This window comes from Sparus aurata, chromosome 11 (genome assembly GCF_900880675.1).
Source record: "Sparus aurata chromosome 11, fSpaAur1.1, whole genome shotgun sequence".
NCBI lineage: Eukaryota > Metazoa > Chordata > Actinopteri > Spariformes > Sparidae > Sparus > Sparus aurata.
Genome location: NC_044197.1, coordinates 4,526,541 through 4,539,876, shown reverse-complemented (window position 1 = coordinate 4,539,876; position 13,336 = coordinate 4,526,541). Strand labels below are relative to the sequence as shown.

Below are 13,336 nucleotides of genomic sequence, written 5' to 3'. Positions count from 1 at the left end.
CATAGTGTGACCAAATATATACATTTGTATATTAATATATTTATTTATGTATAAAGATATCAAATACACCGAGGACATGACCTCCGTGTTATTCCTGCTCTGTGACACAGTTGATATTGATCCATAATATTTGAATCATTTTGAGCACGTGCACGCTCGTCTCTCGGATACAGCGCTGTTGCCATGGCTGCGTGAAGCCTCGCGCTCTGCAGTGATTCTCTCTCTCTCTCTCTCTCCTCCTCCTCCTCCTCTCTCTCCCTCTCTCTCTCAGCTGTGCAGAGATCAGTGTTAAACAGCTCTGCATCCAGCGGCTTATTGCTGCTCGATGTTCGGACTTGGCCATGTATAGTCAACATCACCGTCTCCTGCCAAACAGCCGCCGCCGTTGTCACACGCAGAAGCGTGAAATCTGACGTGATGCTCTTCTTGCCACCGTCCCATTCAGCCGCTCGTCGGGATCCTCCCTTCAGACAGTCGTGCGTGTGCGCCGGGTAGCGAAACAACGGCATTGTCGGAGGCGCGATTCAAAACAGGAGCGATTAAACACGAGAGAGGGGGGGGGAAAAAATCAATAGGTAAAAAAAGAAAAACTTGGATCTGGATTTAGATTTTTTAAATTTTTTTTTAATGCGGCAATGTAAAGATGGCGAGAGTGCTCCACAACTTGCTGTTGTTTCTCATCAGACTTGCGCTGAAAATCAGAGTTTTGGGGTATTGGTCGCTGATCTACGGTTATTGTGCCCTCTGCACCGTCGTAGCGCTGCTGAAACTTTGCTGGAACATCGTCTTGAGGCCGACAGCAACCTTCCAATGGTCGATTCGTGAAACTCCCCCGGCTTGTCTGAATGACACGTCCTTGGGAACCCACTGTTATGTTCGGATCAAGGTAAGACGCGCGCACACACATGCGCCTGGACGCGTAAAGGTGCGAAAGGAGGGGAAATGCCCCCATTGTGTTTGTGTGTGTGTGTGTGTGTGTGTTTGAGATGTTAAGGTGTTATAAAATGCTACAACACCTTTTGCTGGTGTCGCGTCGTGAACGGACAGACAGGCCTGATGTGTGTGTGTGTGTGTGTGTGTGCGGATCATGAGGCGCCTGTTTATTTCACGTTTTTGTTGGCGCTGCGCTCAGGTGGTGCTGAAAGAACAGCTCCTCCACCCTCCACGTCTTCCTCCCTACCCCCCCAAAAAAACACCTCCAGCCAGCATCCTCTGTGTTCAAACATGATGTAATTAAACACTCAGAGCATGTCCCTCACTGAAAACCATCCCCGACCAGTCACCACAGGCATGCATGTGCGCAAAAGTACACGAGTCATATCAGGAAAAATACTTATTTCCACTGCTGTAATCTTCAGTTCAACTCTCAGCTGATCCTGTGTTTTGAAAATGTGCAAATTAAACTATTTATTATAGCAATTTGAATTAATGTAGTGAAGTCAAAAGCACAATACTTTCCTATACGGTGATGCGAAGTAGAAGAAGAGGGTCACAAATAATGTACAAGTGCCTCAAGACTGTGCAGCACTTGAGTAAATGTACTAAGTTACATTTCAGCCACTGACTTGTGTTGTTTTTATGAACCACTCCTCTCGATTTCGTGCAGGATCGTTCTGCCATCTCGTCCTTTTATGAGCCGATGTTTGATTTTACGTCCGTTCATGATGCGGATGAATACTGAGTCAGAGATTTTGAAGTGCAGGTGGAGAGAAAAATGAGAATAAAGCACAGTCAGACAGAGAAGAAGAACAAGACGAGATATTCAGTGTCTGCAGAGTCAACATCTGCCTCGGTGAGAACGGCCGTGCAGGCTGGAGGTTGTGCAGTGAGTATGTTTTATAAAAAGGGGACTGAGGCTGTTAGAATAAACAGACATTGTCAGTCAGTGAGCTCATGAATAAACAACTCGCAGGGGAGTCTGTCTGCTTTCATGATACAGATTTGAACAGATTTACAGTATTAATCTCTTCTCAAAACAGGGAGGGGAGGTTGAAAGAAAGAAAGAAAATCTTCAGTTTGACGCGATCCTCGAAAACACAGCGATCTAGTGAACCGCACGTCAATGTGAGGAGAAGATGTTAAAGACAAAATTGAGCAAGAGGATCTTAAAAACAGAGCTACTCCAGTGCAAACTCATCCCCCAAAAACCTGCTAAACCCGATCAATACATGTGTCGACTGATGTTTTCAATATCTGTGTGTATGTTGTCCGGTACGTGTACATTTAGATAACCACAGCTGAGGGAGGGAAGAAAACAAAGTGCTTACTGTCCGATATATCGTTGTCGGGATATTTTACTCCCTAATATCGTTATACTTTAGACATCGCCCCCCCTCAAAAAAATCGAGTATCGGCCGTGTTCTGTAAACTTGATTTCGAGGTTTTTTATGTGTGCAAACATTTCAGGAAGGCGTCTCAAAGTTAACGTTAACTCTTGTCGTCTTAAGAGAGTTAATGATTGTCGTTCCTGTGTTGGTTGCTTTATTCTTCCACTTATTTCCAAGTGATAGTCATTTTTTAAAAGGCTGACTTGATCTTTTGTGTCATCTTGATCTACTGTGTCTCTTCTTCCCACCCAGGAGTCCGGCCTCAGGTTTCACTATGTTGCCGCTGGAGAGAGAGGGAAGCCGCTCATGCTGTTTCTGCACGGCTTCCCTGAGTTCTGGTAGGTCAAAGGGGAGATTTTAAGGTGGTGGTGGTGGTGGTGGTGGGGGCAGCTGCAGTGAGAGCACCAGCTCCACTGCACTCAGCAGCAGCAGCAGCAGCAGGCAACTTGATTTAAGATTATTGCCCCTTCAGTCGCTTGGTGTTTGTTACATCGGTCGCCACCCTACAAATTTTCCCCTGACTCTGAGAAACCCTCGGCCCGTAATGTATCAGCGCTGCCTGTTCAATCTCCGCCGTCTGGCCTCTGGGCTGCGAAAACAAATCCAAGCCAGCGAGTGGAGTCCTCATTCATTCACAGACATGATTTGCCATCGGCAGGAGAAAAAAAAAAAGGGTCCAAAGCATTCAGGATCTCTTCCCTCCTGATAGGAAATGAAAAAATGGTGTCGAGCGTTGTTCCTGGATTGGGGCCAGAGAGGTTGTCAAGAGCTGTAAGCCCGTCCATATCTCTAACATACTATCTAAGCTGCCGACAGCACAGCGATTAATTAAGGGTGGAGGGCAGCGCTTTCTGCTTCACTTGAGGTATTCTTCACACAGATGATGAACTGTGCCGAGAGTGACACTGCCGGAAAGAACTCCTTTTTTTTTTTAAATGTGCTAATTCCCTCTTAGAAATGAGAAAGAGAGGAGTGTCAGGAGGAGGGTGGAGGGTGGAGGGTGGAGGGGTCCGAGGGGGGCTTACTTTGCTTTAAACCTCATCTATATTCTAAGATCTGAGGGGTTGAGCGCCGGGGATCTTCTACTGACTCATCAGAATCACAGTCAGGGCTCTGCATCTTCCCCTCGCTCGCTGGAGGAGGAGGAGGAGGAGGAGGAAGGGGATTTCAGTCTCGATGAGGAGCCTCTGCTGCAGACAAGATCTCCAATTAGGAAGTCATCCCAGCCCAGATGATCAGTGGGCGGATTAGAATCTAAAACAGCTCCTATTATACTGAGGTGACCTTCACTCAGCTGGAAAGAAAGCTGAGTCCTGACTTTAAAGGGAAAAGTTTGTGATGCTAGTTTTGTAACTATCTCAAATTTGTGCTGTATCAAGAATTTTTAAAGGGGCACTCCGGTAGTTCAGTGTAAACATCATGGGAGTGCCACCTGTGAAAGCAGTTGTTCAATGTGTCGTCTGGCTCTAAAAGATCTGATCTGATCTGTTTACGTTTGAACATGTTTAAAGGTGCAGTATGTAAGAATTGGTCACCTGTCAACTTCATACTCAAAACAAACAGGGGGCAGCGTGTCACCAGAGTAACTGCTAACTGTCTCTAACTGTACCTGCCGTTAGTTAGATAGCTCGCTTAGCTGTGCATCTAGCAGTCTGGACTAGGACAAGCTGGTGCTAGCTGGTTAGCATGCTAACCTCGGTAGATATCTCAGCATCACCTCAAAACTGTTATTTCCTCAAATTCTGTTCTGGAGTTATACTTATCATACTTTTATGGGCGTTGGAGTTGTAAAGACGTGCAGATTAACGCTGCAGGGAGGAACAAATGATGGACACCACTGAAATGCGTTATGGGAAATGTAGGAACCAGTGTCAGTCGTTTTTCAACTTCCACCTGCAAGCAGCCCAACTTCATTTACTTAATTCCTTGAGCGCACGGTCAAAACGCCTTTGTATGTAATGTAAAAACAAGTCATCTTTGCATGTGTTTGTGTGCCTCAGGTTCTCCTGGCGCTACCAGCTGCGCGAGTTCAAGAGCGAGTTCCGTGTGGTGGCCATCGACATGCGGGGCTACGGGGAGTCCGACCTGCCGCTCTCCCCTGAAAGTTATCGCTTCGATTACCTGGTTACCGACATCAAGGACATTGTGGAGTACTTAGGTGAGCGGGACACAGGGTGCACTGTGTTGTTGGACATTTTTTGAATAACTCCTCAGAGTGATGACAGTGTTGTGACAGTGTCTTGAGTCAAAAATAAACTTGTTTATCAGTCTCAAACTGTGGACAGCCCTCAGGCCTGCCGCACAGCATGACAAACTCCCTGTGAGTCACTCCTACTGAACACGGGACGTTGTGCAGATACAGAGAGCCCACAGCTTGCTGACTGCATGCTAACACTAGCAGGGAGCTAGCCCGAGGCTGTCTGCACACACCAGCATCCACTAATGATTATCTGGCCTCAATGGCATTTTTTGCAGTCGCGGTAGAATCACAGTTTCTCCTGTTTTAGCTACATAGTCCATATGATCACCTGTCTTAGAATTGAAATGTCAGTGGATCTTCTCTAGTGACTCCAAGTGTCCAGTAGGTCTATATTTGTTTTCTCCCTCACACTTGTCAGCTCATATTCAAGTGTGTCGCAGCTACTGATTCAGCACTAATTACAAGGAAACTGCGATAACACAGTTGGCCACGTCGCACGTACGTCGTACATAAACACACTGTCCTCACTTGTTTAGTTCATTGGAGTTTATCTTGGCGTCATTGTTGTGAGTTATAATGACATCACACTGAAAAGGTGAATTGTAGAGATCTGGGACTGCAGCCATCATGAAAAAGAAGATTCAAACAGGCTGTAAACAAACATCTGAGTTAGTGGTTGGCCGAACTGTTGGCTCGTTTATAATCTTTCTGATTATGTGACTCCTCGTGTGCTTTTATATGGAACTCAAAGTCGCATTTCTTGTCAGATTTCAGACTACTTATAGTGAGTACAACAGTATCATAACCGATAGAAATGAAGGCCCGAAGTACGAAGAAGGGAACCACTGTCAGACATTCTTCTTGACATATTTTTTGGCCACTAGGGGGCAGCGGAACAAGATGCACACGCAACAATGCAATATTACCATCTTACAAAGACACGCGGCAACGTCAGCAATCATTTGGAGTTGTGTTCATGTCCAGCTAGCAAATGTAATTCCAATGTTTACGCTCCTTTTAGCTCCGTTTTTGGTCCCCACCAGCTCCAGATTAGCATCTTAATGCGCCTCTATGTTCACTAGCTAGTCGCTAACTTTGCCGTCTGTTATGTCGTGCAAGGTCAGATTTTTTTTAAGAAAACCAGACTGCCTCCTGCATCTGGAAACAGGTTTGATGAGAGCAGTAAAGTTTTGGCTCATAGTTCAAGTTTGAAAACCCGAAGCAATGAGCTGAAAGATGCGTAAAAAGTCAATAGAGTCTCAGGAGAAACTGCAGAGTCAGATGATAATTCTGTCGGGGTTCAAAAGAGCGACATCTTTTACATTATACATCATTTGGTCTGTTGTTATGATAAAAGATTGAGTGGTGCAGCTTTACATAATGCCACAAGAGTAACAGAATGAGAATCCAGCCCAGAGACACCGAAGCCTGTAAATATATTCTCACGCAGTTTTTGAACACATTCCTCATCAAAAATTTACATTCTCTTTAAGAAAGCTTTTTAGAGACGTCTAGTTGATAGCTACGTAGCTTCTTACTGCTGTTCTAGCTGTCATTGTTAATTTCTTAACAGGCTTTTAGGGGGGCTGAGCGCTCAATAATGCATATTGCTGCGCAGAGGATTTGCCTAATGGTCATTTCAGTGGAAGCGGGAGGCTCGCATCGATCATACGATAACTACCGTACTGTGATCTGTGATTGGACTGCGGGGCCCTGTTAACACCAACTGTTCAACCCACATGTTCCACATTGCAGTCCACATTCACAGTCTGCTAATGGTGCTGCGCCAGTCAGAGGTTTGGCCTTTAAGCACCCACGGTTAAAGCGACGTCTCCCCTTTGTCATTCCACTAACCAGTATCAGTGTTCACAGCGGAAACAGCTACAGCCCTCCGTCATTGTCCAAATGTGGCTCCCGGACGCAGATATATGGCTTTAAAAAGCACATGTGATATCGAAGTTGAGACGAGGCTTGCTTGTGTGATTCATACCAGTGGGTGTAAATGGTGCAAAGCATAGGTGCAGGGATTATTTTGCAGGAGCTGGAACAGTGATGTGATCAGAATCCCTTTTAGTCGGACGTCCTGACCTTGATCTGCATTTGGCTGTATGTCACGATGGAATACATCCATTTGATGGGTGTAAAATGTCCTCAGAGGGAGGAAGCCAGTAATGAAGAAGTGAGAACAGTATCGATTTTTGCGAGGCACTGACATGCTTTAATAAACGGCGCGACATCTGCGCGAGCGTCCAGCTGCTGCAATAACAAAGCACCGTCTAACGTCCCCGTGCTTTTTCTTTCCAGGGTACAACAGATGTTGTCTCGTCGGCCACGACTGGGGCGGGACCATAGCGTGGCTGTTTGCCATCCACTACCCCGAGATGGTGACGAAGCTCATCGTCCTCAACTGTCCTCATCCGTCTGTGTTTACAGGTGCGATTTCACCGTGAATGGATCAGACGTCACTCTGTGTGTGTCGTGAGAGAAAACCAATTTTCTTTACACTAATTAGACAGACTCTGGTTTGGCTCTCGGATTATTACCGTAATTATTACCATTAATTAGGAGGTATTATACCTTCAGTGTTAATGTTTGCATCCATCTGGCAAATCCTCTTCTGCCTTAAGGGGGAGATGATGAGGAGCTAATTACAGGAGGCTAATGTGAGGCTGGAACAGCTGGTTTCACTGGCGCAAACAGAGAAGCAAAGTCACCGAGAGTTGTCACGTCCACGACCCCTCGCAGACTTTAATTACCATCGGCCACGCCTGAACTTCCCTCTCCTCTCCCGTCTTCTCCTCCAGATTACGCCCTGCGACATCCGAGCCAGCTGCTGAAATCCAGTCATTTCTTCTTCTTCCAGCTGCCCCGCTTCCCGGAGCTCATGCTCTCCATCAATGATTTCAAGGTGGTCTGTTATGTGTGGGCTTAAGCGCTTTCAAGGTCAAGGTCGTGTGTTTGTTTGCGTCTCTGCTGCATGAACGCGTGGTGGTGTATATTGCATGTAAATAAAGTGTCAGGCTGTTTACAGCGTCTGTATCAGTGCGCCTATAAAAAATAAGCAGCGGAAGAGGTTTAGATGGAATAAACAAAAAGGATCAACTAATCCTGTAGGAAATGTAAAATGATAGATTAAAACCGGATCATGTGCTAAGCTGGATAAGGGTATTTTTTTTTCAGCAATTAAGTGATAATGTTGAGTGTCTGATCTCAAGTTTATCACTTTGATTACTAAAATGTGATATTCAGAAATCAGTAACATCATTTATGACATTGAAACTTCATCATCGGTTTAATGTAATTGTAAAAGGTGCATAGCTCATGTTTACAAATGCACAGTCTTGGTTTTAAAATTACAGTTCAGGTTTTAGTGGTTTTGTCGTTTGATATAACGCCACAGCTGGGAGATGGTTAGCTTAGCTTAGCATAATAACTGGGAGCAATGGGAAAGGCTAATTAACACATAATATTTCATTTGTTTAATCAATAAAATTCCCATGAAACCAGAATCTGATGTATATACACTTTGTACAAGTTTTTGTTATATGGAAGGAGTTTTGACACGAAGTCAGAAATGTCTATATACTGAGAGATGCAGAGATGTTTACCAAGGTTAGCATGCTAACCAGCTAGCCCTGGCCCGATACCACAAGAGGCGATAGTCGTGAGAGCCTTCCATTCCTATTTTTCACAAGCTCTTCGTTTTTACTCAAATTGTCTAATGAATAAACAAAATAAACTCACAACAAGTCAAAAAAGTTAATACTTTAACTCTTATTTTTGTTTTTAAACAGAAAATACAACCATATGCCTTAAAAACAACAACAAAAAATGTTTTATTCAAAAGTGAAATGTCAAAATATTTTGGCTCTGCACCTGCTGCTCTCTTTCTTCACTCCTCATCCAGTCATAGTCCTGATCGGAGCTGCTGTAAATCACCTCCTTACTGTTCAGGTTCCAGGAAGACCTCAGTCAGCTAATGTGGCGGCCACTTAGCTGCAAAGCTAACTGAGCAAACTTGCTTACAGCAGCTGGCCACTACAGCAGAAAGTATGGTATGCAGCTGTTAGCGGTTCTGTTGCCCCCTCTTTATTTTGGGAGCTACAAAAGTTAAACCCTTCAATCCTAATGCCTAAAGTTTTGCGTGGCACTTTTAAATTTAAAAGTTGGAAGTGAAATATTTGCAAGCTAGATGTTCAGTTTGGATGATGTTCCTTTACGCCTGTGTTGGAGTTTTCAGAAGTAAAAGCGCAGCGTGTAATGCTGTCGAAGCAGCAGCAAGTCAGGGCGGCCAGATTTTTGGCCGAAGGTCGCCAGAGCTGATTTCACCACTTCTGACTCATATTACACTGACGCGGACGTCCCTCTGTAAATGTTTTCTGGATCAAATTGTACCAGACAGTCACATAAACTCACCCCGGTGTTTGCTCGCTCTCTCCGCTGCAGGCTCTGAAGGCCTTGTTCACCAGCCGCAGCACGGGGATCGGGAGGAAAGGCCGCTGGCTCACCGCGGAGGATCTGGAGGCCTATCTGTACGCACTGTCACAGCCGGGAGCTCTGACTGGAGCCCTCAACTATTACAGGAATGTCTTCAGGTGGGGAATAGTTCACCAGGAGATGGATGACGCCTCAGATTTTCTTATACAGGGGATTATAAACAGACGTGGTGGAAGAAATATTCCAGTGTTTTAGTTGCAATGCTGCCATATGAAAATACTGCATTGTGGGTAAAAGTCCTGCATTGAGGGTCACTTTCATTTAAGGTGGTAAATATTATTAGTAAAATGTACTGTGAATAGCATAGAGCTCATTTGAACTATTTTACATCTGGTAGTGTAGTTTATAGTATAACAGTGCATCATATAAGAAGCATTATACAGCAGCTGCTGGAGGAGGCATGCTGTTGCCATAGGAGACCGTTTCATTCTTACTGCAGTACTTTGAGATGATTTTTAGTCGGTGTCAGTGTTTAGTTTTAGAATAGGAAACCACACAGTCACTTTATATGTATGTGACGTGTACTTGATGTCACCCAATGAATGTTGTGCATGCAGAGACTGTATGCAGTGTTGGCTTGCAAATTTAACATCGCAATCTACTGTCGGAGCTCTGAAGAGGCGGACGCGCGTCCCTCCGTCGAGGCCGCAGTACTGTCCGATATTTATATTTACATTTACCTTTAGTCTCACACGCGAGAGTGACTAGCTGCCCGAGAGTGATCGGCACAGATCAGATCAAAGAAAAGTATCAGTGCATGCTTTTTTTTTTGACATGTGATCCGCACATGCATGGCTGAGCGCGCCATCTGCTCCCTTTCTCAAGCAACGAGTCCTCTCAGAATAGCTTTTATTTGCTTACGTAAATAGAAATATCACTGACCCATGTCCAATTAGCCTCCCCGCATCCACGAGCGCATACTGTACCAAAGCGCGAGGGACACAGACACGTAAACACAGAGCAGCATCCCTCCATCCATCCATCCACCCATCCATCCATCCATCCATCCAGTTTATATACATCCATTCATCCTGTTTACACCAAGCAACACGAGATTCCTAATCTGAAATAGACATTCAAGTGAGAATTCTCATGGTAGGATTCCTCGTCTTGTCGAGCTGTCATAACAAAGACATCTCAAGAAATGTCAGATTTGATCGTTCGAGCTCCTGCAGCCACTACGAAACTTCACCCAACTTTCCTCCCATCGGCTCGGGGGGGGAGTAGATAATGACTGAGTTTTCATTTTGGGGTGAACTTTCCCTTTAATGACAGCGAACAGTCATTAGAGTTCATAAAGACTCTTTGATTGCACGTGATAGCTGACATGTCGTGGCTATGTTCCTGTTTTTTATACAGCTGATGGAAAATTATTTGTTTTTTTTAGTTCTTATGTGTCAAAATTTCAGAAATCTGCTAAAACTTAAACCTGCAGCAGCTAGATGGAAACATAACTACAGACAGTGGAGGTCAAATTCAAGCCATGCACGTGTTTCCAGGTGACATCAGATGTCCGACAGTCGTTCTGTAGGCCTTCTTCACAGAGGATATTTTGACTTGTTACCGTAGGAAGAGCGCAGGTGTCACCAAAAGTATCAAGAACATCTCTGTTGTATTCAGATGTCACATTAAGTCGTTGGCCTGCATGGACAATTAGTAACAGGACCCTGAGACGGAAGCAGCCACATGGAATTCAACCATCACAAGTTAGATCTCTAACATCAGCTTTATTCTCTTTTAAGGCACATTTTCCCTTGTAAACTCTCTCATACAACAACGTGTCGGTTGCACTCAGGGTTTTTGTCCTTTCCCCCCGCAGCTCCCTCCCCCTGAGCCACAACCACGTCAGGTCCCCGGTGCTGCTGCTGTGGGGCGAGCGGGACGCCTTCCTGGAGCAGGAGATGGCCGAGGCGTGCCGCATCTACATCCGGAATCACTTCCGTCTCAACATCATCTCCGGGGCCAGCCACTGGCTGCAGCAGGACCAGCCCGACATTGTGAACACCCTCATATGGACCTTCCTCAAGGAGGGCGAGGGACGCAAAAGCTACAGGAACTAAAAAACCCCCACACAGCGAGGCCTCCTCCAGCACTCCCCCACTCTCTTCCTCCCCCCCCTTCCTGTCTCACTTGCCACACCTGGAAGCCTGGAATATGCCTGTGATACCAAGCGACATAGTGATAACGCAATCATTCTTTAAACCTTTTCACATTTCAGATATTTTTTTAAAGAAAAAAACAGCGGTAGAGGGAAGAATCAAAGCACACTTCACTGGAGAGGACAACCGGGCAGCACGTGTGTGACACATATGTTTCAAGATGTTTTTTGCACATGACATCCGCCTTAAAAGTTTGTCAGTTACAGCATTACAAATGTGTGGCGCAGAAATCTCCTCGTGACTTGTATTGTGTGGTGCCTTTTGACTTTTTTCGAGCCGTCGCAGTGTAAAGATGTCCCCCCCCCTCCCCAAACCGGAGAGACCGAGGACGCGGCGTCTGTATGTTTCACCGGGTCGCTCTGCTCTTCTTTAAGGCACAGTCCTCTGGGAGCCATAACTCTCCCGTTCCCTTTATCAGGTAGTGTTGTCTAAAAGGAGTTTTTTTTTTTCTTTCCTTTTTTGTATTTCCTCCTCAGAGATACTCGCTCAGATGTTAGAGAATGTTGTTATCTTGATCTCTATGTATAGGAAAAAAAAAAACGTCAGTGATGGTTGACTATTGTACTATTTTGTATCTATTCCTATACACACTGCATTTTGAAAAACTCACTGAGCCAGGTCTACACCGTTTGATTTTATAAATAAACTAAGTGTCAATCTGTTGGACTGCACTGGTTTTTACAAATGTCTGGCCTGATAACAGTAGCGGCGGTGCGTTTTTGAAGCTGTGGCAGCGAGCCTCGTGCCCCCCCATCTGTTTGGCGCTGTCTCTGAACAGTCACTCTTAAGCCTTTACACAGGAGGGATGAAAAAAAAACAACACCAGAAATAGTCATGGAGGATGCTTTTTTTTAAATATAGCACAGCTGACTGACACAGCAGTTGATGTCGGTTACGTTGGGTCTACAAAACATGTTTGATTTTTTTTCATTTTAAGCCTCGTATTTATAGGCTACCTTCCCAGGCACGGTTACACGCCAACAGAGACGCTGATGTTGAATCACAGTGAGGTGTGTGTTCATCAGTCTTACATAATAAACTACACACAACCACACACACACACACACACACATCCACCAGCTGAGCTATTTAGAGAGGACAGCACTCAGGCAATGCATGATCACATCTGTTTAAAACGAGCTTTTATACAAGCACTTTTTTTTTTTTATGGTTAACAAAATATCACAGATTGGAAAGATGATCCAGCCAGGTGATATAAATATGTGTCAGATTTAAGTTTGTGCAGGAAGAGCTACATGTTATCCTTAAATGACTCTTTGTTTATTATTTATAAAGAGTTAATAAATTATTTACTGACATTAACAAAGCCATTAGTTGCTGTTAAACCCCATTAGGCTAGCCCGAGCTGAGAGCTGTACTGATGAAGCACTAAATCTCTCTGCAGTATCTCTGTATTCAGTCAGGTTGAACATCTTTTGTGCTTTTGGCTGTAATGCTGATTCAAACATTTAATCCAACATTTGCACTGACATCATAGGATAAGAGGAATGGTAAAGGAGAGGACAATGACATCATCACCTGTCAGGGGTCAAATTATTTTGTTGCTTTCAAGGGCAGTTGGAAATATTTAATGTAGCCAATGGAAAACCTGGAAACCTGCCACTTCTATCAGCTCAGGGATGTTTTTAAGTGCTTATTTGCACAGAAGTCCTATAAAATAAGCACAAGTAAACATAGGGTCAAGAAGCAAGCATAAAGCATAACATATTTTTTACATTGCATTGCAATTTCACATTTATTTAAACATAATTTTGTAGTAAATATCACATTTTCCCTTTTTTGTGAATATAATTATTGGCTTTTATGACGTTAATTCATACAAGTATAAATGAATGAGACTGACTGCTCGTCTATTTCAGTGTCAGTTTTAGTTGTAAGTTTTTTTGTTTTTATGTATAATTAATTACAGATCACATTACATTTTTTATTTGAAAAATGTGTTTGAAGATGCAGTTTTAATGTATCAACTTTAATCTAATCTTGACTGAAAGATCTGAGGAACAAAGACGTGGTAAAGTGATGTCACCCGTTCCTCTCTGAGAAAGAAGCTCCACCAGCAGAGGGCGCCTTTACCACCTAACCTTCCCATTATCACCAAAACCAAAAGTGTCTGTTTTTGAAAGGCAACATTA

General features: G+C 44.2%; 1 protein-coding gene across 1 annotated transcript; it reads left to right on the top strand.

Annotated features, from left to right (window-relative positions):
- The first annotated feature begins 239 nt into the window (after positions 1-239).
- ephx4 (epoxide hydrolase 4) lies at positions 240-11,845 on the top strand. The gene is made up of 7 exons (XM_030434081.1): positions 240-886; positions 2,580-2,665; positions 4,328-4,485; positions 6,832-6,960; positions 7,332-7,435; positions 8,974-9,122; positions 10,844-11,845. Exons 1-7 carry the CDS (start codon positions 644-646, stop codon positions 11,082-11,084), a joined length of 1,110 nt encoding a protein of 369 aa, XP_030289941.1. The 5' UTR covers positions 240-643; the 3' UTR covers positions 11,085-11,845.
- Positions 11,846-13,336: the final 1,491 nt, after the last annotated feature.

What these genes read in the sequence shown, in the direction of transcription:
- ephx4 (XM_030434081.1), top strand. Translation starts at nt 644, where the DNA reads ATGGCGAGAGTGCTCCACAACTTGCTGTTGTTTCTCATCAGACTTGCG. An exon ending in ACTGTTATGTTCGGATCAAG is followed by an intron (nt 887 to 2,579) that starts GTAAGACGCGCG and finishes CTTCCCACCCAG; the next exon opens with GAGTCCGGCCTCAGGTTTCA. An exon ending in TCATCCGTCTGTGTTTACAG is followed by an intron (nt 6,961 to 7,331) that starts GTGCGATTTCAC and finishes CTTCTCCTCCAG; the next exon opens with ATTACGCCCTGCGACATCCG.